At 46.2% G+C, this 26,392-nt stretch overlaps 1 protein-coding gene across 2 annotated transcripts; it reads left to right on the top strand.

Annotated features, from left to right (window-relative positions):
• Positions 1–380: 380 nt before the first annotated feature.
• On the top strand, positions 381–24,837 carry susd6 (sushi domain containing 6). 2 transcript variants are annotated; one of them, XM_010894201.5, is made up of 7 exons: positions 381–609; positions 9,584–9,746; positions 21,534–21,728; positions 21,899–22,093; positions 22,381–22,519; positions 23,283–23,725; positions 23,838–24,837. In XM_010894201.5, the coding sequence occupies exons 2-7, from the start codon at positions 9,626–9,628 to the stop codon at positions 23,861–23,863; spliced, it is 1,119 nt and encodes a 372-aa protein (XP_010892503.1). In that variant the 5' UTR covers positions 381–609; positions 9,584–9,625; the 3' UTR covers positions 23,864–24,837. The 2 variants fall into 2 exon arrangements, with proteins under 2 accessions (XP_010892503.1, XP_028972730.1); XM_029116897.2 differs by lacking the exon at positions 381–609 and adding an exon at positions 8,079–8,120.
• The last annotated feature ends 1,555 nt before the right edge of the window (positions 24,838–26,392 follow it).

The raw sequence follows: 26,392 nt of genomic DNA, 5'->3' as shown, positions 1-26,392 counted from the left end.
AAGATAGTCAGACCGCAGTACATGATACTAGTTCCCATGGAAACCGTGCGAAAGCGAGGCTCCCAGTGTGGAGCTCGCCAGAGATAGTTGAGTAACCGAGCCATTACACGGAGACCACATTAAGCTATATATTTTAGGGTTTATGCTGGGCCGAATCCGACTTCTTGTTACCATCGGCTCATGGAGGGGCCCAAATGATGGGTTCTCTGGTGTCTAGTGCCCCTGTCCTGACCAGAAACAAATAAATGTTAAGATCTCGCACTGTGGAACACGCTCCGGAAGGCAGGGAACCAGAGTGGACCCTCCCTGAAGTTATTACAAAATAACTGGGGGCGTGTTTTCAATAGGGCTGTCTCGGTTCCTGGACAGTCTCTGGAGTTTTCTACAGTGTTTCCGCTTACTTCGCAGCACCGAGGAAGAAACGAACTAGCTAGCTGATAAGATAACAGCTGCCGGGACGAAGCGAAAGCTATAACACCGCAGGAAAGACGTCGAATCGCGGTTATATAACTAAACAATTACTGTAGTCTGGCAATTTGAATTATTTGAGTCAATGACCCGATAGTGAGAACGAAGAGGAGGGCTTGCGGGCAGGAGACCTTTACGTTGGTAAGTGTCTTCTAGTTCAGTCTTCTAGCTATTTTTCGCAAGCTAAGCATACGGGATCTCTCTGGCTTGTGTCACTGGCTGCTCGGGCCAGGGTTCTCCACCCTCTGTCAGTACGTTGATTTTCCGATGTCCTTGGGTTATTCTCTATGTTGCGAACTTGTAAACTAGAAACCAATGTAGACGTTACGCTTGCTGTACTAATTAGACGTTGATAAGAATATTGTCATTTTTGCTAACATTTGCGTGTTAACGTTATCTAGCTAACAACCTACTGTACAGCACAAGACGTTTGTAAATATGTTCTGTTTGAAGCGTAAGGTTGGCTTGTACTAGCCTGAGTGATACTGTACTAAAGGCTGCTTTTTGTGTGGATCTGTACGTGTACAACATTTCTGTAAACCGGGAATGACATGTCAGTCTGTGGTTCTGCTACTGCGACTTACATAAAAAGAGAAGAGACGGGATTGCCAAAGGCCATTGGCATTGTAATGAGAAAGTACATCCGTTGTGCTATGGTATACAATTTACAACGCCAAGTAAATTGTATACCATAATAACTAGCTATCAGTAACTTAACCATAAAAAGTCACCGTGAAGCTGTGGTTAAAAGATAGAAAAACAGGGAGTGTAATTATTCCCGTCCCTTTGAATGGGTGGTTCTACAATATATTTGCCTTGCTTGGGACTGTTTTGTTACAGGAGCCATTGTCTCTAACCTTTGTCTAACAAATTAGATAATCAGCTTTGTCTCTGATTTGTCAGTTAGGTGTCCGGTTACTGGTAACTTGGATTAGTGCTAACATTATGGCTGTAGTTTGTCTTTCTAACGATGTTCCTGAAGCTTTTCTCTTGTTTAAATGTCCGGAAAAGCAATCAATGTATTTCAGCCTACAGTGTTGCACGCACTTCCAGGTCGCCTACACACACGTCGTTATTTTAATGATACATTGTAATGTATCCGAATGTTCAACTGAATACAATACAAATGTAGACATGCTAGCTATTAAACACTAGCGTATAAGTTACATTTTGGCATAGATTGCCGTGGTCTCTGTTTCACCTCTCCTTGGCCGTTTTGTGCAGCGGTGGTGTGCGTTTTGTGCTGGCGCAAAACACTCTTTGTTTAAATAGCAAGCAGTACAGTTGCACGTGTCGGCGCGTGTGACTCCCGGCAGATTCAGCATCAGCTGTATTTTGAGGACATTCACTTTTAACGTTTTGGCCAAGTTTAGCTAGGGCAGTTAACAAAAATACGTTGTTTTCTTCGTTCAACGTTGAAACGATATAACATAGTTGTTTGTATAACATAGTTATAACGTAGTTGTTATAACCTAAATTAAATACTTGTTAATCAAAAAGCACGCATATCAACAAAGTAGGCAAGTTAAAAGCTACATGTCTCTCTCGTTCTGTATTTAATTTCAATGCAAAGGGAGAGCCGAAACGTTTTTTTTTTATATATATATCACCAAAGCAAGTGGGAAATAACAAATTACAATAATTACCAACAAATGTGAAATGAACTCTCTTGTACAGCAGGCAGTGCGGAGGGGGCATCTATAACAAAGGTTCTTTCTTTTTCTGCTGCCACGCTGAAGCTCTGTTTCTTTCGGTCAAGGTCCTCTCTGCTCTATTTTGTCAAATTAAAGTGGCTTTATTGGCTTGGTAAAAACAGATATAATACTTACTGTCTTTCTTTTCGTTAACATGAGAAATATGTAGATTAGCACACTTTACTGTGCACATTGTCAAACCGGCTTTGGAGTTATTTTAGGCACTCTTTTAAAAGGTAGGGATTTAGAAGATGAGAGATTGGTATGCGGTACTTATGGTTTTAGTTAGCTGATATCTGAAGGTAAACTGTCCTTCATTTGGATATTTGTGTCTTAAAGATTTTAATCCAACTTCATGATGTCCCCGTGGAATTTATAAATCTCTATTCAAAATGAGTAGGGCGAGTCTTGCAAAAGCTCTTTCATGTATTTCAGGAGGTGTTTGGGTACTACATTGAAAAATAACAGTTGAAGTGGTCTGCTTTTTGGCAGTGACAGTCTGTTTACCTGTCACAGCCATTGTACAATGTCATATCATTTTATCTAATAATCTGTGAAGATTATTAATGTCATCTAGGACTTATTCACAAAGGAATTAGGTCTTGCTTGTGTTTAGGTAGAAATGTCACTGTTGTCTGGGAGGCTGCAGTTGGATTCCTAATCGCTTTCTAATGGATACAGTAAAACTGTTATTTTATCTGTATTTAATGCATTTCTAAATTACCAGTTGTGAAATTTAAAGATTGGGATATGACTTATTTTAGATATGATACTACATTATTTACTAGACATCCCAATAAATACATACAAAACACATTACATTCAGTCCCTGTTAACTGTGGTCTCACCCATGCCATACTCTCTCAATCTATGTTGGTCGTCATGCATTGTCTCTCTCTCTCTGGCTCTCTATCCTCTCAGCCCCAGCCTGGTCCTAGTAGAGGGTTGAACTCAAGGCATTAGTCGGGCCTATCAGATGGCTGTCTCTTCATGGCCTTTCCCTGGCACACTTTGTCCTCTGTTCCTAGACATATGGCATCTCTCCCCCCCCGTCTTCCGCTCTCTCCCTCCCCAGTTCTCTTTGAGCTCCAGACACATACTTCTGCCCTCCCTGCTCCTTCTCTCTCTCCGCATGCTCTCCTCCATCTCTCCGCATGCTCTCCTCCATCTCTCCGCATGCTCTCCTCCATCTCTCCACATGCTCTCCTCCATTTCTCCTCCGTCTTGGCCCCTGGTCCCTTTGAGCTCTAATAGCACTGGGCAAAAGGAAAGAAGCTGGAGTGGAGGAGTCCCTGGATTCTGACTTTCCTCACGACCCCCTCCATCAGAAGTGGAGATCCAAAGGCGCGTTGTGGGAATGTCTAGGGTCAGAGTTGTGTGCAGTACACAATATTATTATTAGGCCTCTTGTCAAAAAGCCCATTGGTGTTACATTTTCCACCATTTTATTTTTCCTGAGTTTGTTGAAGCGGCTATAAGATGAAAGCAGTACTGTCTAGCTTTAGTGTTTCCACCTATTCAAGTCAATATTTTGGAATGTGGATTTTAATTTAAGCACCTATAATGTAATGTTCTGTTCTGGCCTGACATTTAATTTATTATAGACCAGCGTAACAGTAGGACTTCCTTTGGAATTAACAGACGACTAACTAATAAAATAACAAAATAACCAACAAACTGTGACTAATATAACTGATTGACACAAATGAATAACATAACTGGGAGATGACTAACAAATAACTAACAGATTAACTAACAGAACTAGCCTAACTTATTGAGAGGCTGAATAACTACACAGGAAATTAACTATAACTTAGGCCCTGATTAATGCAGCTGGGTAAAGGTATTTATTTTGGTCATCTGTGTTGAATTTGCTCTTTGCTTCTACTACACTATGATATGTTATTAATACTACTACTACTACTACACTATATGTTATTTCTACATCAACCACACTGTTATTACTACTACTACCACACTATATATTATTACTACTAATACACCACTGATATGTTATTACTACTACTATTAAAATATGTTATTACTACTACTACACTGATATGTTATTACTACTACACTGATGTTATTACTACTACTACTACACTATATGTTATTACTACTACTACTACATTAAGATATTTTATTACTACTACATTATGATATTTTATTACTACTACTACATTAAGATATTTTATTACTACTACTACTACACTATGATATGTTATTACTACTACATTATGATATTTTATTACTACTACATTATGATATTTTATTACTACTACATTAAGATATTTTATTACTACTACTACACTGATATGTTATTACTACTACTACTACATTATGCTATGTTATTACTACTATTACTACACTATGTTATTAGTACTACATTCACGTGTTAATACTACCACTACACTATGATGTGTTGTTACTACTACCACTACACTATGATGTGTTGTTACTACTACCACTACACTATGATCTGTTATTAGTACTACACTAATGTGATAATACTACTACTACATTATGATGCTGTTACTACTACACTATGTTATTACTATTACTGTACTATAATATGTGGTTACTACTAAACTATAATACTTTTACTATTACTACACTATGATGTCATTGCCCAATTCTGGTTGTCAGACGTAAAGTAGTATAGGTGTGATGCTTCTGTTTTTCTTGAATGGCCTGTTGGTAACCTTGAGTACCTGTCTCTACTGTGGAAAAGACATTCACACAATTAAGAAGACGTATAAGGTAACAAGACGGCCACCCTGTTGGTCAAGTTGTTCAGCCGAAACAAACAGTTTTTCTTTTTTTGCAGAATCTTTCACAGCCTTCCCAAATGTTCCGGCTTGAGAATGTTTTTAAGCACATTTTGTTTTAAGTTTTCCTCTCACAATGATCCAAGTTGGTCTGTTAGCCCTGCACAGTCAGCTTTAGCCCTGCGACACAAACGTCCGTACAGACAGCTAGGCTACACTTAAGACAGCCCCTTTGAAGAAACACAGTATAACAGTGGATGTTGATTGGGTTGTTGTTGATGGCAAGGGTAGGCCGTGTTGTCTCTGACCAAGTCCCATCTGCGTCAACGCACAGATTCCAAAATGGCTTTGTTTTTATTGACATCCGGGCAGATGGGTGGTTGTTCGTCTAAAGCCTCGTCCTCCTGGCGCCGCGCGGTACCACTGTGCCAGCGCGGCCCTCGCCAAATGCACATGCGTCACCCCCAACCAAGCGGTGGGGGGGCCCTGGTTGTCTCTGCACCGGGGGGGGTCTCAGGGAAAGGTAGAGGAGAGGCAGGGTGCAGCATTACCCAGCGTGGGCTCGTGTGTGCCGGTTCCAGGCACAGGCTGGGTGTAATTTACGGGACAGCTTTCGTTAATGGGCGTGTGTCATAACAACCGGGTCCCTGCTGGCATCCCGTCATTACCTGCCGGACCTCGGCTCCGGTGCCAGGTGCCTTGCAGCAGAAACGCAAACCAACCGGACCTCGGTACCGGTGCCAGGTGCCTGGCAGCAGAAACACAAACCAATCCCATTTCCCCCTCCGTTTCGCCCTGCCGCTCAGTGTTATTATCCTGGCCACCGACTGAGCAGACTAATGGACCCGTTGGCTGCCCTCTGGTCTCCTGGGAGACGCTGCCCGTCCTGCCCTGCCAGTCAAGTCTGCTGCTTCATCCTGCTGACTAATGCAGTGCTACAGGCTATCACTCCCTAGCTGCTACCCCAGCAATCAGGCTCCTGCACCTGGATCTCATTTGGGTTAATGATCTGGATTCCTGGATGTGGCCGTGTGTTGTCCTTCCAGTTGTTCCCCCCCCTCAAGTGTTCGAGCTAGCTTGGTCTTGTAGTTTCTCAGAGGGGGTTTATCTGATGTAGTTTGCATAGCTTGGTGTTTGTTGGCCTCTGCTACTTTATAAATTGCTTAAGCGTGAAGACCCTCAGAGAGAGAGAGAGAGAGAGAGAGAGAAGGGGAGAGGGGTAGAGAGAGCGTGAGAGAGAGGTAGAGAGAGCGTGAGAGAGAGGTAGAGAGAGCGTGAGAGAGAGGTAGAGAGAGCGTGAGAGAGAGGTAGAGAGAGCTTGAGAGAGAGGTAGAGAGAGCGTGAGAGAGAGGTAGAGAGAGCGTGATAGAGAGGTAGAGAGAGCGTGAGAGAGAGGTAGAGAGAGCGTGAGAGAGAGGTAGAGGGACCGGACTGCTTTCCTCCTCAGCTGTTTCTGGGAACCTAACAAACAGTTCATTTCCCCTTTGGGTTCTGGGTGGGGCTCAGGCCTCTCCTTTTCTCTCCCTCCCCTCTCCCTCCCTCCCCCAAACCTCCCAGCTCCCCCCGACACTGGGGACTAGCGAATATATTTTCCAGTGGTGTCATCTCCAGCACAGTATGTCTGCTTAGTCAAACTGTGGAAGTTATGATGGATAGATAAAACTAGACAGCTACAGACACACTATTGATGAGGAAGTAGATGGTGTGGTTTGGACAGTTTTACCATGTATAGCAACTGAGGGTAAAAACTAGTGTCAAAACCCTCTGAAAAAATATTATGGTATAACTGTAATGTTATGGTATAGGTCTAATGCTAATAGTATTAGCAATTCAATTGTTACTGTATTAACTTTGTTTGTTAAACAATATTGGATAAAGCAAAAGTGTTAATTTCTTAACTGAGAATCGATAACTGCAACCGAAGTGGCTGCAGAGATGGTTATTGAATTACAATTGAGAAATAAAAAATGTAAGACCCTAATTATGATAAAGATGATTGCAGTTCATTGATTGGTGTTTGTCCCACTACTGTCTGATTTCTGAACATCCAGTTGGCCTATCGTAACGTTGTCTTAGCACTTAACTTCGTTTTCTGCAGTTGTGACAGACAGCGAGAACATAGCGTTAGCTTACCTATGAACATAACGAGTTATTACAAAATGTGGAGAATGTACTGTATTTGGCTATTTACGAAAGGGGAGTCTCATTTATTAGCCTATACTGTATTTCCACTTACATTTATCTCTGCATATTCAGTGGGATGATGTTCACGGAGATGGGACTTCCGGTTTCAAGTGTTCCCCGCCTGGGCCGACACCTATTCCAGACGTGCTTTGTATTTTGGGCAACCATCAACGTTGATGGTGCATCTTGGGTCTTTTAAAGATCCAAAAGATTCCCACACTGCAGACTTCAGCCTCTTAGCTGGGGGATACAGAGTTCCGTCACTGCCATTTCGGTGCACTGTGCTCTCTGAGATGCAGTTGGCCCGTGTCCCTGTGACTGTCAAATGATGTTTATATGATGCTGTGTAAATACACTCACCTAAAGGATTATTAGGAACACCATACTAATACTGTGTTTGACCCCCTTTCGCCTTCAGAGCTGCCTTAATTCTACGTGGCATTGATTCAACAAGGTGCTGAAAGCATTCTTTAGAAATGTTGGCCCATATTGATAGGATAGCATCGTGCAGTTGATGGAGATTTGTGGGATGCACATCCAGGGCACGAAGCTCCCGTTCCACCACATCCCAAAGATGCCTTATTGGGTTGAGATCTGGTGACTGTGGGGGCCATTTCAGTACAGTGAACTCATTGTCATGTTCAAGAAACCAATTTGAAATGATTGGAGCTTTGTGACATGGTGCATTATCCTGCTGGAAGTAGCCATCAGAGGATGGGTACATGGTGGTCATAAAGGGATGGACATGGTCAGAAACAATGCTCAGGTAGGCCGTGGCATTTAAACGATGCCCAATTGGCACTAAGGGGCCTAAAGTGTGTCAAGAAAACATCCCCCACACCATTACACCACCACCAGCAGCCTGCACAGTGGTAACAAGGCATGATGGATCCATGTTCTCATTCTGTTTATGCCAAATTCTGACTCTAACATCTGAATGTCTCAACAGAAATCGAGACTCATCAGACCAGGCAACATTCTTCCAGTCTTCAACTGTCCAATTTTGGTGAGCTTGTGCGAATTGTAGCCTCTTTTTCCTATTTGTAGTGGAAATGAGTGGTACCCGGTGGGGTCTTCTGCTGTTGTAGCCCATCCGCCTCAAGGATGTGCGTGTTGTGGCTTCACAAATGCTTTGCTGCATACCTCTGTTGTAACGAGTGGTTATTTCAGTCAAAGTTGCTCTTCTATCAGCTTGAATCAGTCGGCCCCTACTCCTCTGACCTCTAGCATCAACAAGGCATTTTCGCCCACAGGACTGCTGCATACTGGATGTTTTTCCCTTTTCACACCAACCTTAGAAATGGTTGTGCGTGAAAATCCCAGTAACTGAGCAGATTGTGAAATTCTCAGACCGGCCCGTCTGGCACCAACAACCATGCCACGCTCAAAATTGCTTAAATCACCTTTCTTTCCCATTCTGACATTCAGTTTGGAGTTCAGGAGATTGTCTTGACCAGGATCACACCCCTAAATGCATTGAAGCAACTGCCATGTGATTGGTTGATTAGATAATTGCATTAGTGAGAAATTGAACAGGTGTTCCTAATAATCCTTTAGGTGAGTGTATCTATTAATGCAATACCTTGAATGACAAAACGGCAACAGTATGAGAAGTGTCTTTTCTTACAACTGAGGTGGACACTGGAAATAAAACCTTTGGTTTTATTTCCAGTGTTCTTTGTGGCCCTCTAGGGGTCCTTTTCTCCCGGCCACAGGTCACTGATCTTGCTTCAGTGATTGCACATTGCAGTATTTTGCCTAACAAATATTTTGGAGTTAAGTTTCTTTTGATATCAAACTGACCTGTCTGATCTGACGCAAGCATGTTTCTCTAAGGCGGTGACATGTTTTTGGTTGAGGTCAGAAATTGCAGACCTGTTTCCACCTGATGTTAGTTGGCACTGGCAGACCTGACTGGGGAGAGGAGATGTGCTGTGGAGGTCTCTCTTGCTGGTCAGTTATACTGCAGGTTCTCTGCTATGTGCAAGGTTGTATTCACATTTCCTTTTTTGTTTGGTCAAATCTTTCCTGTGTTTCATTTTGGTCTCATGATTAGTTTTGGTCTGACTGTGTCCCCGCGTGGGGTGTTTGTGTGACCGGAGCTCCGAGACCAGAAGGCTTAGAAGGGTGTTCGCTAGGTTCACCTCTCTGTAGACGAGGGCTTTGTTCTGGAAGATCTGCGAATGGCTTTCCTCTCTTTCTCTGTCTGTCTGCTGGAGATCAGCACTCTAAACACCCTGTCAGCTTGCTGTTCCCTGGATCAGTAATCCTGCTGAAATGGACTGTGCTGACTGCAGACTAAATCTCTGTCTCTCACTGCGCCAGTCTCTCTCTGTCTCTCTCTCTGTCTCTCTCCCTCTCCCTGTCTTTCTCACATTTCTCTCAGTTATGTAAACCTTGCTGTATATTGATTCTGTAGTAATCCGTTCCCTCTGTCTCTGTCTCTCTCTCTCTCTCTGTCTGTTCCAGGTTGAGCCTTAGAGTACGGTAGAGCAGGGAGCCTGGGGAAAGATGTGCGATGGAATGGTAGTGTGTGAGACAAGAGCCCTCTCCCCCTCTTCCTCTCTGGTCCGCAGACTGGCCACATCCACACTCCTCCTCCTCACTCTCCTGGCTCACGGACATGCATCAGGTAAGAGACAATACTGGGCAAAACACACACCGACACGCGCTCTGTAGCTACCGACACGCGCTCTGTAGCTACCGACACGCGCTCTGTAGCTACCTACACGCGCTCTGTAGCTACCGACACACGCTTAGGACCTCTGTGAGACCTAAGTGGTTTGGGATTTAATGGCAGGTTGTTTTTCTTTGCCATTCTGTTGTCGATCAGTCAGACTTAATTTCCCCATAATCATCAGGTTTGTTGTTTTCATTGTCTGTCCGAAACACACCACCACCCACTGAGCTCACACACGTGAGTTACACAACACTTAGTAAATTATTGAGTTAGAAGATGTTTCTGCTGTGTACACAGTACTGTCTCAAGACTTCTAACAGTGGTAATCATGGCTGACATTATTAACCTAGTGGAGCTGATCTTCTGGTGTGGAGCTGATTATCCTCTTACCTTCTGGTGTGAAGTGGTCCTGTCATCTTCTGGTGTGGAGTTGATTGGTCCTATCATCTTCTGGTGTGGAGCTGGTTGGCCCTATAATCTGGTGTGGAGTTGATTGGTCCTATCATCTTCTGGTGTGGAGCTGATTGGTCCTATCATCTTCTGGTGTGGAGCTGATTGGTCCTATCATCTTCTGGTGTGGAGCTGATTGGTCCTATCATCTTCTGGTGTGGAGTGGTCCTGTCAACTTCTGGTGTGGAGCTGGTTGGCCCTATCATCTGGTGTGGAGTTGATTGGTCCTCTCCTCATCTGCTGTGGAGCTAATTGGTTCTCTCCTCATGTGGTGTGAAGCTGATTGGTCTTCTCAGTCAGTAGCTGACAAGCTGTCAATGCATTGTTTTCTTCTCTCTTCAAAACCCGGAGGAAATATTCCAGGTCCCTACCTTGTGTTTTGAGGGGAATTTGAAGAAAGGGGGACTGAGGAAGCAAAGGACAGATCAGGAAGTCGGAAAGGATTTCAAAGGCTGCTCACGGCTTCATATCCTGTCCTCTACCCGTCTCCATAATACATTATTCACAAAGGCAGACACAGGGCATATATAGGAGCCGCGTGATTGTTCTTGTGGAGGTTTTGATGAATATCAAATCTTCAAATCCCATTACTCCTGACTGGCTTATTTCAGGACAGATAAACACAGGCAGGGCAGAGGAACAGAGAGGAATACTGAGCTGGATGTGGGCCTGTACGTCAGCATATTAAGGCTTGTTGTGCCGAACAAGCTTCAAAGCGGTTAGCACAGCAAATCTTTGCTGGTGAACAGTGTAGAAAACTGGTGTATGGTAGGTTGTACACTTATGCCTATACTACGCACACCTGTCACAACCCCTTGTTGTATGTAGTTCCAGAGGAAGTGGTTAATGCCACATTGACAGAGACTGAGCGACACAGATTGAGTGCCTGAGATTCCGAGAACACAGAGGTTGGGGAGTTATTGGAAGAGTTCTCGCTGATTGTCCCACAGGTGTGCTCATTTTCGCTTCCAGCAAACTCTCCCTTTGAGGCTTCAAACTGAGAAGACAACAGGTAGTAGCCTTTACAGACACCGCTGTTGTTGGACAAGTGTGTTCTGTTCAACAAGAAAAGGGAAGTGTATCCACATGAAACCCGGAAATGACACTAGGAACATCGCTTTGATACACAAGGCAAACCTTTTTTCACAATGCTTTCAGCTTATTGGACAGTTCAAAGGGAGCTCAGCGCAGTTTGGTCTGATCTCACACTTGTGTTGTTCTTTTCATGTCAGGTATGTGTTTGTGCTCGGTCAGATTGCTTCTCATTGTTTCGTGCTTCCTATCAGTCACTGAAACATGTTTCTGGCATCTGCGTTGGGAACGCTCATGTTGCTGGTGGTTTCTGCGTTTAGAGGCGACGTCAGAGGGGAGTGGTGAAAGCCAAGTGGTGGCAGGGTTCAGGCACACACGACGTCATCATGCCTGCCTTACTGTGACCACACCGCAGAGAGAAATGTTCAGAAAAGATAAGCCATATAAGTGTGTGTCTGTGTGTGTCTGTGTGTGTTCACTGTAGCTAACTACTAGGGCCTGTGGTTTTGGATCAGCCTGTTTATTGTTCTCATTCTCATACAGGAAGTGTTCTAACACTAAACCAGCTGGCACACGTCGCAAACAAAGCTTGTAGGAAAGAATGGCCTCTGTTCTGTAAACCAGGAGGCGTTACGCATGTTTCTTCCAACATCTCAGAGTTCCCCTCCTGGGGCTAGTCATTTGGAATAGGGAAAGACTGTTATCCAAATCTAATAATTTGATTGGTTGTTAGCCAGCCCCCAGCTAGCCCTTCACAGTGAGGGGAAAGACTGTCAGCCAGCCCCCTGCTAGCCCTTCACAGTGAGGGGAAAGACTGTTAGCCAGCCCCCTGCTAGCCCTTCACAGTGAGGGGAAAGACTGTTAGCCAGCCCCCTGCTAGCCCTTCACAGTGGGGGGAAAGACTGTTAGCAAGCCCTCTGCTAGCCCTTCACAGTGAGGGGAAAGACTGTTAGCCCGCCCCCTGCTAGCCCTTCACAGTGAGGGGAAAGACTGTTAGCCAGCCCCCATCTAGCCCTTCACAGTGAGGGGAAAGACTGTTAGCCAGCCCCCTGCTAGCCCTTCACAGTGAGGGGAAAGACTGTCAGCCAGCCCCCTGCTAGCCCTTCACAGTGAGGGGAAAGACTGTTAGCCAGCCCCCTGCTAGCCCTTTACAGTGAGGGGAAAGACTGTTAGCCAGAACCCTGCTAGCCCTTCACAGTGAGGGGAAAGACTGTTAGCAAGCCCCCTGCTAGTCCTTAACAGTGAGGGGAAAGACTGTTAGCCAGCACCCTGCTAGCCCTTCACAGTGAGGGGAAAGATGTAAACCAATATGCTGGCTGCTACTGCTGCTGCTTTTGAAATGTGAGGACAAAGAAGTCTTTCAGCTGGGTGTTGGACTTGGACAGAGCCCAAATGCCAAGCCAAGCTGAGCTACACACACACTGTGCTAGTTCACCAGAAAGTCATAAGTGGGTGTGTGTGCGTGTGTGGCTGTGTATTTATTCATTGATGGCGTGTGTGTGTGTGTGTGTGTGTGTTTGTGTGTGTGTGTGAGACCCTGGTTTTACAGTACATGTAGGGACCAGATTTCCCCACAAAGACAGTAAAACTTCAGTCCCCGCAAGGAAAAATGCTTTCTCCGGCTTATTGGTTAGTGGATCAGGAAAATAGGAAATCCTTTTATGGTCCCCACAAGTAAAGGAAAACAAATGTGTGTGTGTGTGTGTTCAGTTTGTGTTCAGTATTGTGTTTGTTGGCTGTTGGGAGGTTGTCCGTTTGTATATTACTTACTCACTCAGCTCAGGTGTGGTGTTTTTCTCTGTCTGGCTGTGTTTAACTCCTCTGACTTGCCTAATTAGATGCACCCAGGTCCAATGCCCACAGTGTAGAGCCACAGTGTTCCTTAAACCAGTTGGGTTAGGTAGTTGCCTTGTCCCTGACCTTAACCTTGCCGCAGAAGGGCAGAGAGCACAGCAAGACAGCATTCTGTGGTGGAGGTTAATGAATGTCAGAGCAGGGAACAGCCGGGGCACTTTTCAGATGTAACGCGGCCACAGCGTCTGCCTGATCGGTTTCCTGGGAGGCGGAAGAGGAAGCTCAAAAGAAATTCAAAGAATGAGTTCTCATCTGACAGGTTCAGGTAGTTGGTTTAAATCGTTTGGATAGTTCCCTCCCTGCTGAACACTAAGCAGACACAGTTGAAAGAAGAACACACCAGAGGAGAATGGTCGGGTATGAAATGTTGTGTTTGAGAACAGGTAAACTAAAGACGTTGATCGGACCACGTTGGGGACTGTTGTTTCGACCAGAATAAAGGGTAGCTAACCGCAGCGGAATATCTAGCTAGCTGTGGGCTTGGCTGAGTATAGCCTAAACACCATTTACTTGCAGTCAAATTCCATTCGGAATGGTTCTCCTTGGGCCTTAGCCTTCTGACTCAGTGTAGCAGCCCACCAAGTCTCGCTACTCGACTGCCAAAGTAATTCATAAAGGGGTTCGCGTGAGCACCAGTCGGCTGAGAATTAGACCGAACGGACATCATTTTCTCTGAATAATGAGCTGCTAAAGATAGAGCCTTCTCCTTCAGTCTCCTCGGTCCCATCGCCTCTGTTGCTTTCGCTTTTCCTTTTTCTCCTTCGGCGATGTTTCTACTCTCCCGCTGACAGGGCCCCCACTCCTCCACGCAGACACACACATTCATTTTTTCTTTAATTATTATCCTCGTGGGGACCTGAGGCCTACCTCTGAAATCCATGTTCCCACGCCCTAACCCTATTCCCATGTCCTAAATCTAACCCTACCCCTACGCCCTAAACCAAACCCTAACTAATGCCAACATCCATAAACCCTAAACCTAACCCGAACTAAAGCCAACATGCAACCTGAAAGTAAACCCCAACTCTAACACTATTCTCAATAGTGGTTTCTCCATAACCCCTGAGCCTGGCTGGGACCGGTGTTGTTAGGTCTTCCTGTCTTACGGAGGACACCGTTACAACATAAACGCCTTGATCTGACGCACACAGGAAGGAGAAACACATGGAACTCTCTCGGCTGCCTCCCAGACAGTCAGACGTGGCTGGGCTGCTGTCTGCTGTCCTTCCCGCCGCGTGTTGCTGATTTTCCTGGGAAAGCACCACGCCGGCTCCCCTCGTACCACAACGATTAACCCCGGGGAACGCTCTCCCCCCCCCCCCCGTGTCTGGGACCGAATGTGTTCAGGCAGATGTTTACAGCGTCACGGTTGAAGACCAGCACCACACTGATGCATAGCTGGCCCAGGCCCGGGTGTGGCCCGGCCCCATCTGTGTGTATGGTGCTGGGAAATGGCCAACGTGGCGGAGCACTCCCATGTCCTCGTAGAAAATTGGTAAATAGTAGAGCTATCCTAAACCTATTAGCAGCAGCCCCTTTCTCTCCCTGCCAGTTCATTTCAATTCAACGTTGACTAGCTCAGTGAGTGGGGGGGGGGTGTAACAAAGTCTGTCTCTCTGGCGGACAGTGACATCATGGCGTGGTCTGTGTTTAGTAACCGGGAGAGTTCAGGCAGGTTCACTGTTATACTGGGGAAGACTTCATCGGCTGTTGGCTGCCGTTTGTTCACCCTCCCCCCAAAGACTTACAGGAACACACACACCAACTGTTGCTGGCTCATAAACCTGGCATGAGGCCAGCCGTAAGAGCAGGTCGTGTGTCCCTGTCCTCCCCTCTCCACTGTCCAGGGACAACCCCCACGGGGTTCTTGTGGCGCAGGGTTCTTGTGGCGCAGGGTTCTTGTGGCGCAGGGTTCTTGTGGTGCAGGGTTCTTGTGGCGCAGGGTTCTTGTGGCGCAGGGTTCTTGTGGCGCAGGGTTCTTGTGGCGCAGGGTTCTTGTGGCGCAGGGTTCTTGTGGCGCAGGGTTTGAACAGAACTGAGCTGAAAGTCAGTAGCGGTGCATCACCCAGCTAGGGTGTAATTGATGACCGGGTCTCTCTCTCTGGCTGGTCTGTGGGAGTTGGTCTAATGTGGTCTGACAGACTTCTCTCTTGTTTGGGGCTGAAAGCTGAGAAGAAGGAATGTCTGCCTTCCAGCTGTCCCTGAGCCAGACAGAGAGACAAATGACTGGCCTTCCCTGTTCCCTCTGTTCCCCTGTATTTCCACATACTACACCACATCTTGCTCTTGGATAATGCATGTGTCGTGCACGTGTGTGATTAATCAGTAACGACATGGAGTACCATTGGTCAGTCATGCTCTGTCCCTGTAGATGTTCCTCCAGAGGTTTACTGTTCATGTACGCGCTATCGTCTGTATCTACGACCCCACCTCTCCTTGTTTAAGTCTGGTTCTATAAAATCCCACACTTCACGTCTGACATATAGTCTTTCGGTTTTTTTATTCAGTCATTTTTATGCTTCATTTGACATCTCCATGCATACTGGAGGCAGCGGTCTTGGGGGCTATGCTGGGGCTATGCTGGGACTATTACACCTTGATCTGACTGACTAGCCTGATCAGCATCATCAGTACACTTGGATATTTAGCTCCATGTACCCCCTCACCTCTCCCCATCTACCCACCCTCTATCCTTTCCCGCTGTACCCTCCCTCCTGTCCCCAACTACCCTCCCCCTCTCCTCTCCCCCTCTACCCTCCCTCTCCTGTCCCCCTCTGCACTCCCCCTCTGCACTCCCCCTCTTCCCTCTCTCCTGTCCTTCTCTCCTTACTGATATATCAGCCTGTGTCAGGAAAATGACTTCCACCCTGAAGCCTGTTCCCTCTTCCTGGCTCAGTATCCCACTCTCTGTCTTTCTTTCTTTCTACATTATTATACATTACTCCGCTGTTCTAGAGTACCCTAACCCACCAGCGTTGTCTCTCTAGCCTGTTTCATACCAAGTCAAAAACTGTCCAATTGGACCAAGCTGTGAATTAGTGGATCCGCCACGGCGTGTAATGATATGTGCTTAATTTCAGCCCAAGTCTACTGGCCCTTTTAGCGGTCAGCTAACTTTAGCCAGTAGCTGGCTAGAAATGTTAGCTAATCTCTCAACCACGCTTGTCAAACCGGTTTCACGGGGGGGCCGAGTGTCTGCGGGGTTTTCATCCTCACCTTGACAGGAATCAGTCAGGATCTCCCCTCACCTGGGTGTCTTGGTCATCATTAGGTGCTGAGGAAAAATATACTATTTAGTGAACTTGTTTCTCACTTTAACATGTGTAGAGAACTGCGTTTTGTGTTTTATCACCTCTGTCATTTGTTTTCTTATTTTTTTGATTCTCCCTCTTCTTTTTTTCTATGACTCTCCCCTTGTTCTCGGTCTCTTCCACTCCCTACTACTTCACAGCTACTCGGAGGGCACAGACACAGACTCTGTGTGTGGGTGTGTGTGGCGTGAGAGAGAGCACAGTTTGACAGCCTGACACCTGGAGAGAAACTGAGATGGATAGTATCTACTCTTCATGCAAGCATCAGGCTTACTAAATTACACGCAACACAGTGTTGTGTGTGTGTGTGTGTGTGTGTGTGTGTGTGTGTGTGTGTGTGTGTGTGTGTGTGTGGTTTCACAATACATACAGTGCAGCAGCACTCGGGGCTGGTCCCAGCTTGTCCCACATCATCGGCATGTTTCCACCCCAACCCTCCCCCATCGCTCTGCCCTCAGCGCCGGCGTGCCGATGTAGCCAGTCAGCAGGGGGGGGATTCTGAGATCTGGTTTTATCTGTTGTCTTTTGGCCGGCGCTTTCTCAACATATGGAGTGGGTCTGAATGTATTCAGCATGTCTCACTGCCCCCGCCCCCCCCCCCAATCCTTTGAACCTAAACCCTGTGTTATCTCCTGACTGTCCAACAGTTTATTACAACCTAAACCCTGTGCTATCTCCTGACTGTCCAACAGTTTATTACAACCTAAACCCTGTGCTATCTCCTGACTGTCCAACAGTTTATTACAACCTAAACCCTGTGCTATCTCCTGACTGTCCAACAGTATATTACAACCTAAACCCTGTGCTATCTCCTGACTGTCCAACAGTTTATTACAACCTAAACCCTGTGCTATCTCCTGACTGTCCAACAGTTTATTACAACCTAAACCCTGTGCTATCTCCTGACTGTCCAACAGTTTATTACAACCTAAACCCTGTGCTATCTCCTGACTGTCCAACAGTTTATTACAACCTAAACCCTGTGCTATCTCCTGACTGTCCAACAGTATATTACAACCTAAACCCTGTGCTATCTCCTGACTGTCCAACAGTTTATTACAACCTAAACCCTGTGCTATCTCCTGACTGTCCAACAGTTTATTACAACCTAAACCCTGTGCTATCTCCTGACTGTCCAACAGTTTATTACAACCTAAACCCTGTGCTATCTCCTGACTGTCCAACAGTATATTACAACCTAAACCCTGTGCTATCTCCTGACTGTCCAACAGTATATTACAACCTAAAGCCCCTAACCCTAGCTAACAGTCCCATGCTGTGAGCTCTGCACTCTAATAATGACCGTTTGACTTAAATCCCTGGATTAGAGAGAACGGGGGAGGGAGGGGAACCTGACACAAACACATCCACCCGCCCCCTCCAAAAAAAAACAACCACAGAGGGAATAAACATATTTACCAACCCAGAGAGAGAGGGGTTATCCTCCGCCTGGTATTCAGCCTAATCCTTCTATCCCTTCCTTTCTCTTCCTCTTGTTCCGTCACCTTTCTTTCTGTCTCTTCCCCTCCCTTTCTTTCTTTCTTTCCCTCTATCTCTCCCTCTATTTTTGTTTCTCGCTCGTTTGCTCTCCCTCTCTTTCTTTTCCCTCCCTCTTTCTCTCCCTCTCTTTCCTTTCCCTCCCTCTTTCTCTCCCTCTCTTTCTTTTCCCTCTCTCTCTCCCTCTCAGGGGGTCCATTGTCCTGCCCTAACCTCTCAGCAGCTGCAGATTTGAGTCATCACTACAATAAGGTGATCTTCTTTGGCCTCCAGCAGCATGTAATGAAGGATAATTAGAATTTCAATTTAACTCTGCAGACTGTTCCTCTGGTGACAGATGGGCGGAGATAGTGGAGGGGGGATTTTAACGCCCCCCTGCCCAGCGCACCATGACACCCCCCAGCCTGCTAATGTAATGATACTGTGGCCTTTTCTTCTCAAAGACCATCCGGTACCAGAGGATTAGAACCAGTGGTTCTCAAACCTTTTACACACCGCGTACCACCTCAGAAAAGATTTAATTGAATGTGTATCCACTAAAGGGAGCGCTGCGTACTAGCAGTGGTACATGTGCCATAGTTAGAGAAGCAGTGGATAAGACCATCAAGTCATCTGCTGGACATTCTTACCCGGAGCGACCTTTACTTCGTGTTAGTGAGTCCCATGTGGGAATCGAACCAATAGCCTCTGAGTACCATGCTCTCTGGGTGAACTACGTGGGACCCACATCAAGTGGTTGGCTTGTGTTGTTTTTCCGGATTCATAATTTCCTCATATCCCCAAACATATTGTGCTGTGTTAGAACCCAAACTTTTTATCTAAGCGGCCTTGTGAGGAGGCTGACTTATCCTTCCACAGTTCCTAGCTCCTTGATGGTGCGTACACAATGTCCATTTTGTACCGCCGCTTACAGCTCCTATCAGGCAACTGCTCTTCTTTGTCTTTAGTAAAGCCCCTTAAAGACACTGCCTAGTTAAACACCAGAGGGAACTGCTGAAGGACCATAGTGACATAGTGTTCTGCTGGCCGTATTCTGGATGTAAAACAGTTGCACACACGCTATTACCTGGCAATAACCACAGCCCTCCAGCCCATTCTTCTCTGGGATGATGGTGTTTTTTCTACCCCTCTTTTGCGCTCGCTCTGTCTCTCTCTCTTCCTGTAATCTTTCCCTGCCTAACTGTCACTTGTTCTGCCTTTCTGTCTCTCCTTTCTGTGCCTCTCTCTCTACCTCTCTCTTGTTAAAGTAAAAAGCGTAAGATGGTCTACCTGACGTGTCGTATCTGTTTCTGTCAACAGAAGGTAGTTGTATGTTGTTCTTCAAGGTTGCCTCTCATTTTCCTGTCTCTGTCATCTGGGTCTCTATGAACCTCTTTCAGTATTTCAAGGGCCTTTGTTGGCATGGGAAATATTTGAGTTCAACAAAAGTGGAGAAAAAAAGTCTGAAAAGTAAACATGACTGGCACACACACACACACACACACACACTTTGTATAGATGAAAACATTTTAAATGTTGTGTTATTAGGTGTGTACAAGTATGAGGAATGCCAATGTGCAAATGGTTAAAGCATGAAGGATACTGCTCAATGTCCTATAATGATTCCAGCGAATGTTCTGGCGAGTAGGAGACAGTAGACTAAATGAATTATCTCTTACCAGAATCCTGCTGATAATGGGGTAATACGTTTCATATGCAGGTTCTTTAGGCTATAGTGCAAGATAAATCAGGTCCCAGCCTGCAGCTTGGCTTTCAACACCACTTTAAATCACTGAGGACATTAGTTGGGCGTGTTGAATCCTCTTCGAGATAATATCCTCACAAGAGCCAGTATGAAAAATGACTAGTGGAAGGCCTGCTGGATATCAGACTGTTAAATGATGTTAATGTAAACTAATTGTCCTTGACTGTGACGTTGATGGGAGACTGAGTCATTCTCTGTCTGTGTTTTATATCTCAGAAAACATTGTATGGGTGAATCCTTCGTCTTGCCAGCATTTATAAAATGAAATTGACTGGCCCAACAAGGGAGCTTTAGCAATTAACTGAAATTCACTAGCCACAAACAACACCTGTATTGGCCTGAAGGGCTGCATCATCTGTGGGGAGGAAGTGTTTGATGGTGGCATGAGGGGATACTGAATGGTAATTAACATTTCAAGCCTAATCTGACTACCTGCGCTAACAGGCAGTAGGCCTCTTCAACTAATAGGTCATTTATCTCTGCCTGGTGGTTATCCTCTGTTGACCTCAACACACACACACACACACTCCTCTCCTTAACCCATCCTGAGGCTGTTTGTGTCCCGCTGGTCTACAGCATGTGGTCATCAAATAATCCTGGTACAGATCTCTTGCTCCTATCATGAGAACTGTTAAAGAGGGAAGGGGTACAGCTTATCGCTAAGGGGAGGGGGACAGACTACAAACAACATGCTTTTGTTCTTTAGTGTCTGTGTGTGTGTGCGGGTGTGCGTTTTCTAGTAGTGTGAGGCAGATTTAAAAAATCTGTGAGGTTGGTTTAAGAAGGTGTCAGCCCCCCCTCCACCCCCCCCCCCCCCCCCACTCACAGAAAGCCCTTCGACTAAGAGCCTTACATTTCCACAGCGTCAAGTGGCACTAACAGGAGGTGTGTGTGTGTGTGTGTGTGTGTGCATCAAACAGACACACCAGTCTGTATTTACTTGTATCAGCCTGGGAAGGGAAAAGACAGTCCTTCAGGGGACACACTTGGGCTAATATGTCCAGTCTTCTCAAAAAAAGCTTGCCCTCTTCATTTAACATCCATTAACCTTCTCGGTAGCTTTTTATGTCAATATTTATAAATCTATTATAATTTTTGCAAATCCACTCCCCTTTAAGGGGTTCTATAGACACACATTATCGTAACTAAAAATCTTCATGGGGATTTATTTTTAGTCCTGGACTAGGCTTAATCGGTGTCTGGGAAACTGCGCCCGTAAATTACATTTATAGAGAATTGTCAGATATCACATGGAAATACAAGGGAAATAACCTCTGGGATCTGCCTGACCAGCGTGGTCCAACTAGGACTGAAGACTCCCAGTCTGAAAGGAATGTGGTTTTCCTTTCAAGCCTTTATTATTGACTAAAACCCAGATGCCTGTGGGTCTTAACTGACATCATTTTAATCTCTCCCTGCACAGAACGTACTAAACATCAGCTCTCCTGCTGCATATGTCTGGCAAAACACTCACAGACCACTCCGCTGCACTTAGGTCTTGACAACACACTGTGTGTTTGTGAGGCTGCCTGGAAATGATGTCCATCTACGTAGGAGGTGGAGTATCAGTTTGGACTCGCTGGGTCTGGGTTTGCCTGTTCTCTTTTTCTCTCCAAAACGGCGTACGCGGGAGCATACGAGTCTTACCCCGTCGCCATTTGCCGCGTTTCGGTTAAGTATTGCGATGTGAAAAGCAACAGAAATACTAATCCTTCCCATCCGTGAGACGTCTCCGTTAATCAGGTGGTCTTGCGTCCTCCATTATTACCTATGAACGCTGAATCCTCTGGTCATCTTGCCTGCCCGCTCTGAACATGACCCTGCTGACCTCTGACCCCTGCCTCCAACCAGGATGTCCGCGGCCGGTGGATGTGCAGCATGGGGACCTGGTGAACCAGACTGAGGCCAACCGAGGCTCCTTCCCTCCTGGCACCCTGCTGTCCTATGTCTGTGAGGCAGGCTACGAACCCGACGGGCCGACCTCCACCACCTGCACCCCTGCTGGCACATGGTCCCACCCGCCCCCACACTGCACACGCAGCAATGGTCAGTTGTTCAGAGTGGAGGCTCCTTGTTTAAAAGTCAGAGGTGGAGGCTTATGTGTTTTATGGTCCCATTCTGACTGTTGACTGAAGGACTTTTCTGTCCTTCACCGTCTCCTGTCTCTCCTGTCTCCATCTCATTGTGTCTCCCTCCCTCCCTCCTCTCTCCCCCAGTGTGTTCCCCTCCCACGGAGCCGGAGAACGGTGGGTACAGGTGCCACCCGTCTCCCTGCCACCGACTCACCCAGAAAACCGTGATCGAGTACTTCTGTGATGAGGGCTACGCTCTGAAGGGCGACTACAAGTTCCTCACCTGCCAAAACGGGGAGTGGGACGCGCCCATGCAGATCACCTGTCGACTCAGCGAAGGTAGGGCCATGCTGCGCTGCCCACAACCCGGATCCAGCGGGAAACAAACGGGAGTGTCTCCCACATTCTTGCTAATATCTCCAGTCCAGTCACTTCATTCCATCAAAATGCTAAAGTCTGTCGACAAAATCCTTTTGGAAATATTGTAAGCTAGCGGCTCTGTGTGGACTCTCTCCTGTCCTTGCCTCTCGCTCAGTTCATTTCAACTCCAGTTCAGTCTGCTGTGTTGCCTGACAGAGTTTGACATACCTCTGTACTCAAGCACCCTCTCCCCCACTGTGTCTCAGATAAGGAGCCGCGGTCTCCATTGGCAATGCCGGCCCTGTCCATCGTTGCGTCCACAGCCTCCACTGTAGCTCTCATTCTGTTATTGGTGGTATTGTTTGTCCTGCTGCAGCCCAAGCTCAAGTCCTTCCACCACAACAGGTATACACACACACACACACACCCCTCGGTTGAATCCGTCACATGCACAACACAAACCTATTGAGAAACTGTGTAACTGGTTTTCCAAGGTTACTCTCACAGGAAAGGACATAGGTCAGCAGTAAAACAGTAAACCAACAGGTTGGCTGGTTATTAAGTGATGCAGCTAAAAATAAATCACAAACAGGGCGAGTCGCACACGCACATTACCTGGGAGCTCCAGGGCTAGGGGAGGGCGGCGAGTGGAGGATTCCATGTCTCATTGGGATTTAGTGACTCCCTGTGGCCAGTCGGGTGCCTGCAGGGTGACTATGGCTTGATCATGGATGATGCTCACTCTGGCACATTGGCTCAGATGTCTAATAGACAGATGATAATATGTATGTTTAGTTGCTGCCCACAGACAGTTCGGTTCTACTAGATGTGATGATGCCAATGAATGAATGAAACTTGCAAAAACGTAAAGAATGATTTCCCCTCTATTAACACTACATCAGATGGAAACTTAGCGTGCCTATTAGGCCTGTCAGGATCTGTCATTAGTTACTCAGCAACAATGTCTAGTCAAGTTTTGTTTGGACAGGAACACCACTTTACAACAGTAGAAACTCTGTGCCACGCAATGTCCTAAAGTCTTCTCCCTCTGGCACTCGCTCTGTCTTTTTTGTTCCTCTCCTTCTTTCCCTCTTTCGGTTTCTTTCCCTCTGTTTTTCTTCCTCTTTTTCTGTTTCTCTCTCTCGGTGGATCTCTGTCTCCTCTCCAGGCGTGAGCAGGGTGTATCAGGCCAGCCAGCCTCCATCATGGTGGAGGGAGTCCAGGTGACTCTTCCGTCATATGAGGAGGCTGTGTACGGGAGCGGTGGTGCCTCTCTCCCCCCTCCTCCTGAGTCCCGGGTCCAGATAGTCCTGTCAGAGGGGCCCCAGGGGGCAGAAGGTGGAGTGGCCGTAGCGGGCCCCAGCAGATCCCAGTCCCTCCACAGAGACAGAGACACGGACCTGTGCCTCCCGTCCACTTCCTCCTCCTTCCCGTCGTCCTCGCGTCACGCTGAGACCGTACTGGTCCACCAGGCCCCCTCGTCCTCCTTGTTGCCGTGGGTTACAGAGCACGGGGGCGGTGCGTGTGGGGGCGCGGCCAGACGAAGAGACTCGGAAAGCAGCGACCAGCACAGCCTGCTGTCTGTCACTTCTATCGACGACTTCTCTGATGGTAGGTGGCGTGCGTGTGTGTGTGCGCACGCGTGCGTACTTGCGTGACTTATTTCTGCATAAAATGTACCTAATTACTAGTGATTAACAATGATGTCTTCACTCTCTTCCAGACATCCCCCTGTTGAAGGAGGCCTGAAGCCTTTGGTAGCAGGAAATACTGAGGCTTCCACTGTGGCCCACCTGGCCTTCTCCTGATGTCTCTGAACTACAGAATTACCCAGCGCAACAAAGGCAGGAATCAAGTCAAAGATGCTACACCCCCCCCCCCCACCTCCTGTCCGCATCACTTTAAACAGCAGAGCTCTGCTGCACAATCTCCATTAGGTGCAGGAGCCTGCACCTGATTAACCTCCCTCTCCTGGGCTTTATCTCAAACCGCAAGGCTAGTGGCTAAAATAATGACGCTTTTATCTCTGTTGACGATGACGACGGTGATACAATATGCTCCTCCTCCCCAGTCCACTCTGTTCCTCCTGTGTATTGAAGGTTTTACCCTGGAGAAGATAAAGGTCCCGTGTCGCCCTGAAAGGGGTCTCTCTCTCTCTCTCGGGTTTGGGCGTCGGTCTCGCCGTCCACAACGTCCTGCAGGCCCCACGGCGACCCACGCATGTCCACTCTGAATCAGACCGATCACGTGAGACACTGTCCGACTCCGCAGCCACGCCCTGGCATCGCCCTGCTGGACGCCGTCTATGGTCAGACCGTGGGACTCTCATCTGAGGGACTAGTGTCTCGTCCGAGTGACACCACCACGTCAGAAGATGGTGCGTCTTGGCTGGATTGGCGGAGGAATACGTCACCGAGGAAAGTCGCAGCAGTCAGATAATTCTATATCAACAGGAAATGTAAATTGTAATGTGGATTATAATTAATGGGATTTTCTTTTAAGGCAAATCAAGTTTGGGATGTTAGTGGAGATCTAAAACCTCTGAAGCCTTGTGATGTATTCAGTCTGAACATCGAATGCACTATGGGTTTTTCGTCTCCAGCCGTGCAGGGGAACATTTCTGCAATAACGGGATGGACAAATGAACATGCAGCATCTGTACACAGTCAGACAGGAGTCACACGCTTGCCTTTTTCTGTTTGTCACAGCATCGATGTGTGTTGGGCCCCCCTGTTCACGCCACTATCTGGGATGTTGGCCTTGTATTCTAGCTGCCTGACTGTGTATTTGTCTGCAGCACTGAACCACACATCTTGACTGTTAATGAATGAAGAGGGCTGCACTATGTCAAATTAACTAAGGCCTTGTTATTTTCTGAGTAGCGGGGGGAGGTTTTTTCTTTCTTTGTTTTTTTACATGATGAAAACGTTGATTTAGTGTTTGGTGGCTGGACGATGGACATTGGGTAATATATTTCTTTTTCCAATATATTTATTGTGTGTGGCCAGGTTGGGATGTCTGTAACTTGGCCTGGATGTGCTAAATCTGTTTGTTTGTATGCGTGTGTGGAAGTGTGTTTGTGTGTCAATCTTTGCCTTTATTTACATCAGGGCAAGAGACATGACATGCTGTTAGAATAGGTACACAGGAAAGATTACTGACAATTTCCCAGCCTTAGTAGAGATGGCTTCTCCCCCAGTTCAATATGGCTGCCTATGTTTCCTGCTTTTCATAATAGTCATAAGAACACAGTGCATACTGTACAACCAAAGTACAGTACACTGTATATTTAACTTTTTAGGACAAGAATATCCCATGTCCATTTCTGCTTCAAACCTGTTATAGTGTCCTTGGGGAACTGGGACTTCAAAGAGCCTCAATGGCAAAACCTCGCTCAAAACCTGGGCATTGACACTTCTGCAATTGGTTGCAGTAAACGACGTTTCTTCAGTTTTAAATGTTCTTTGAAGTTTCAGTGGGGATTTCCAATTTGGAAGTTGAATGTGGCCAGTGGGAGATGTTATTATTTTTGGTTAAATAAAATAAGTCCATATTTTTTTATTATTTGAATCGTACCCTGGAGCCAAAATCTTTTCCCACCTTTACCTTGAACGATGAGGTTAAGGGTTGAGGGTTAAGGGTTTTCGTCTGGCCATTTTAAATCCTCTTTTTCACATAAAATAAATGTTGTCCCTTTGTCAACATGTCATTTCAAATTGATTCATACATGCATACAGACAATGATGCCTTTGTCCCGGAGTAGTTCTTTATTTTGTAATTGGATTGCAAGCTTCTTCAGTCTTTATTGGGCTTTATGATATTGAAATCTCTTCAGTGTTTCTAAAATGGCCTTGTTTTTTTTTCCTTTTTACATATACAGCTATCTTCTGTATTTTTCAGTGTACTTATTTTGATTTTGGAAACGGCTAACAAAAGTCCCCAAATCTCCCTGTCCCCTCCAAGGATATTTTAGAAAAAGCATAAAAAAACAGGATATGTCAATAATGATCAAGTAAGCTTGGTCCGCACGTAAAGATGTTGCTTAGGCAATGTCTTAATTATTTTACTCCATAAGAGAATAAGCTCCTACGTGTCCCTACCAATGTTCTCCTTGATTACAAGACATGAACGTACAGTCTGAATAAGGTACAATATTAGATGCCATTATGTGCTCATTCTGTCATGCAGTAAAATAATACAAATGAAAAAAATAAAGAAGTTGTCATTGACATCCATGTTTTTCTTTGATCTACTTGAATCAGCGGGTTTAAGGCACCA

This window comes from Esox lucius, chromosome 23 (assembly GCF_011004845.1).
Source record: "Esox lucius isolate fEsoLuc1 chromosome 23, fEsoLuc1.pri, whole genome shotgun sequence".
NCBI lineage: Eukaryota > Metazoa > Chordata > Actinopteri > Esociformes > Esocidae > Esox > Esox lucius.
Note: the sequence above shows the minus strand (reverse complement) of the source record. Positions and strands in the feature narration are given on the sequence as shown.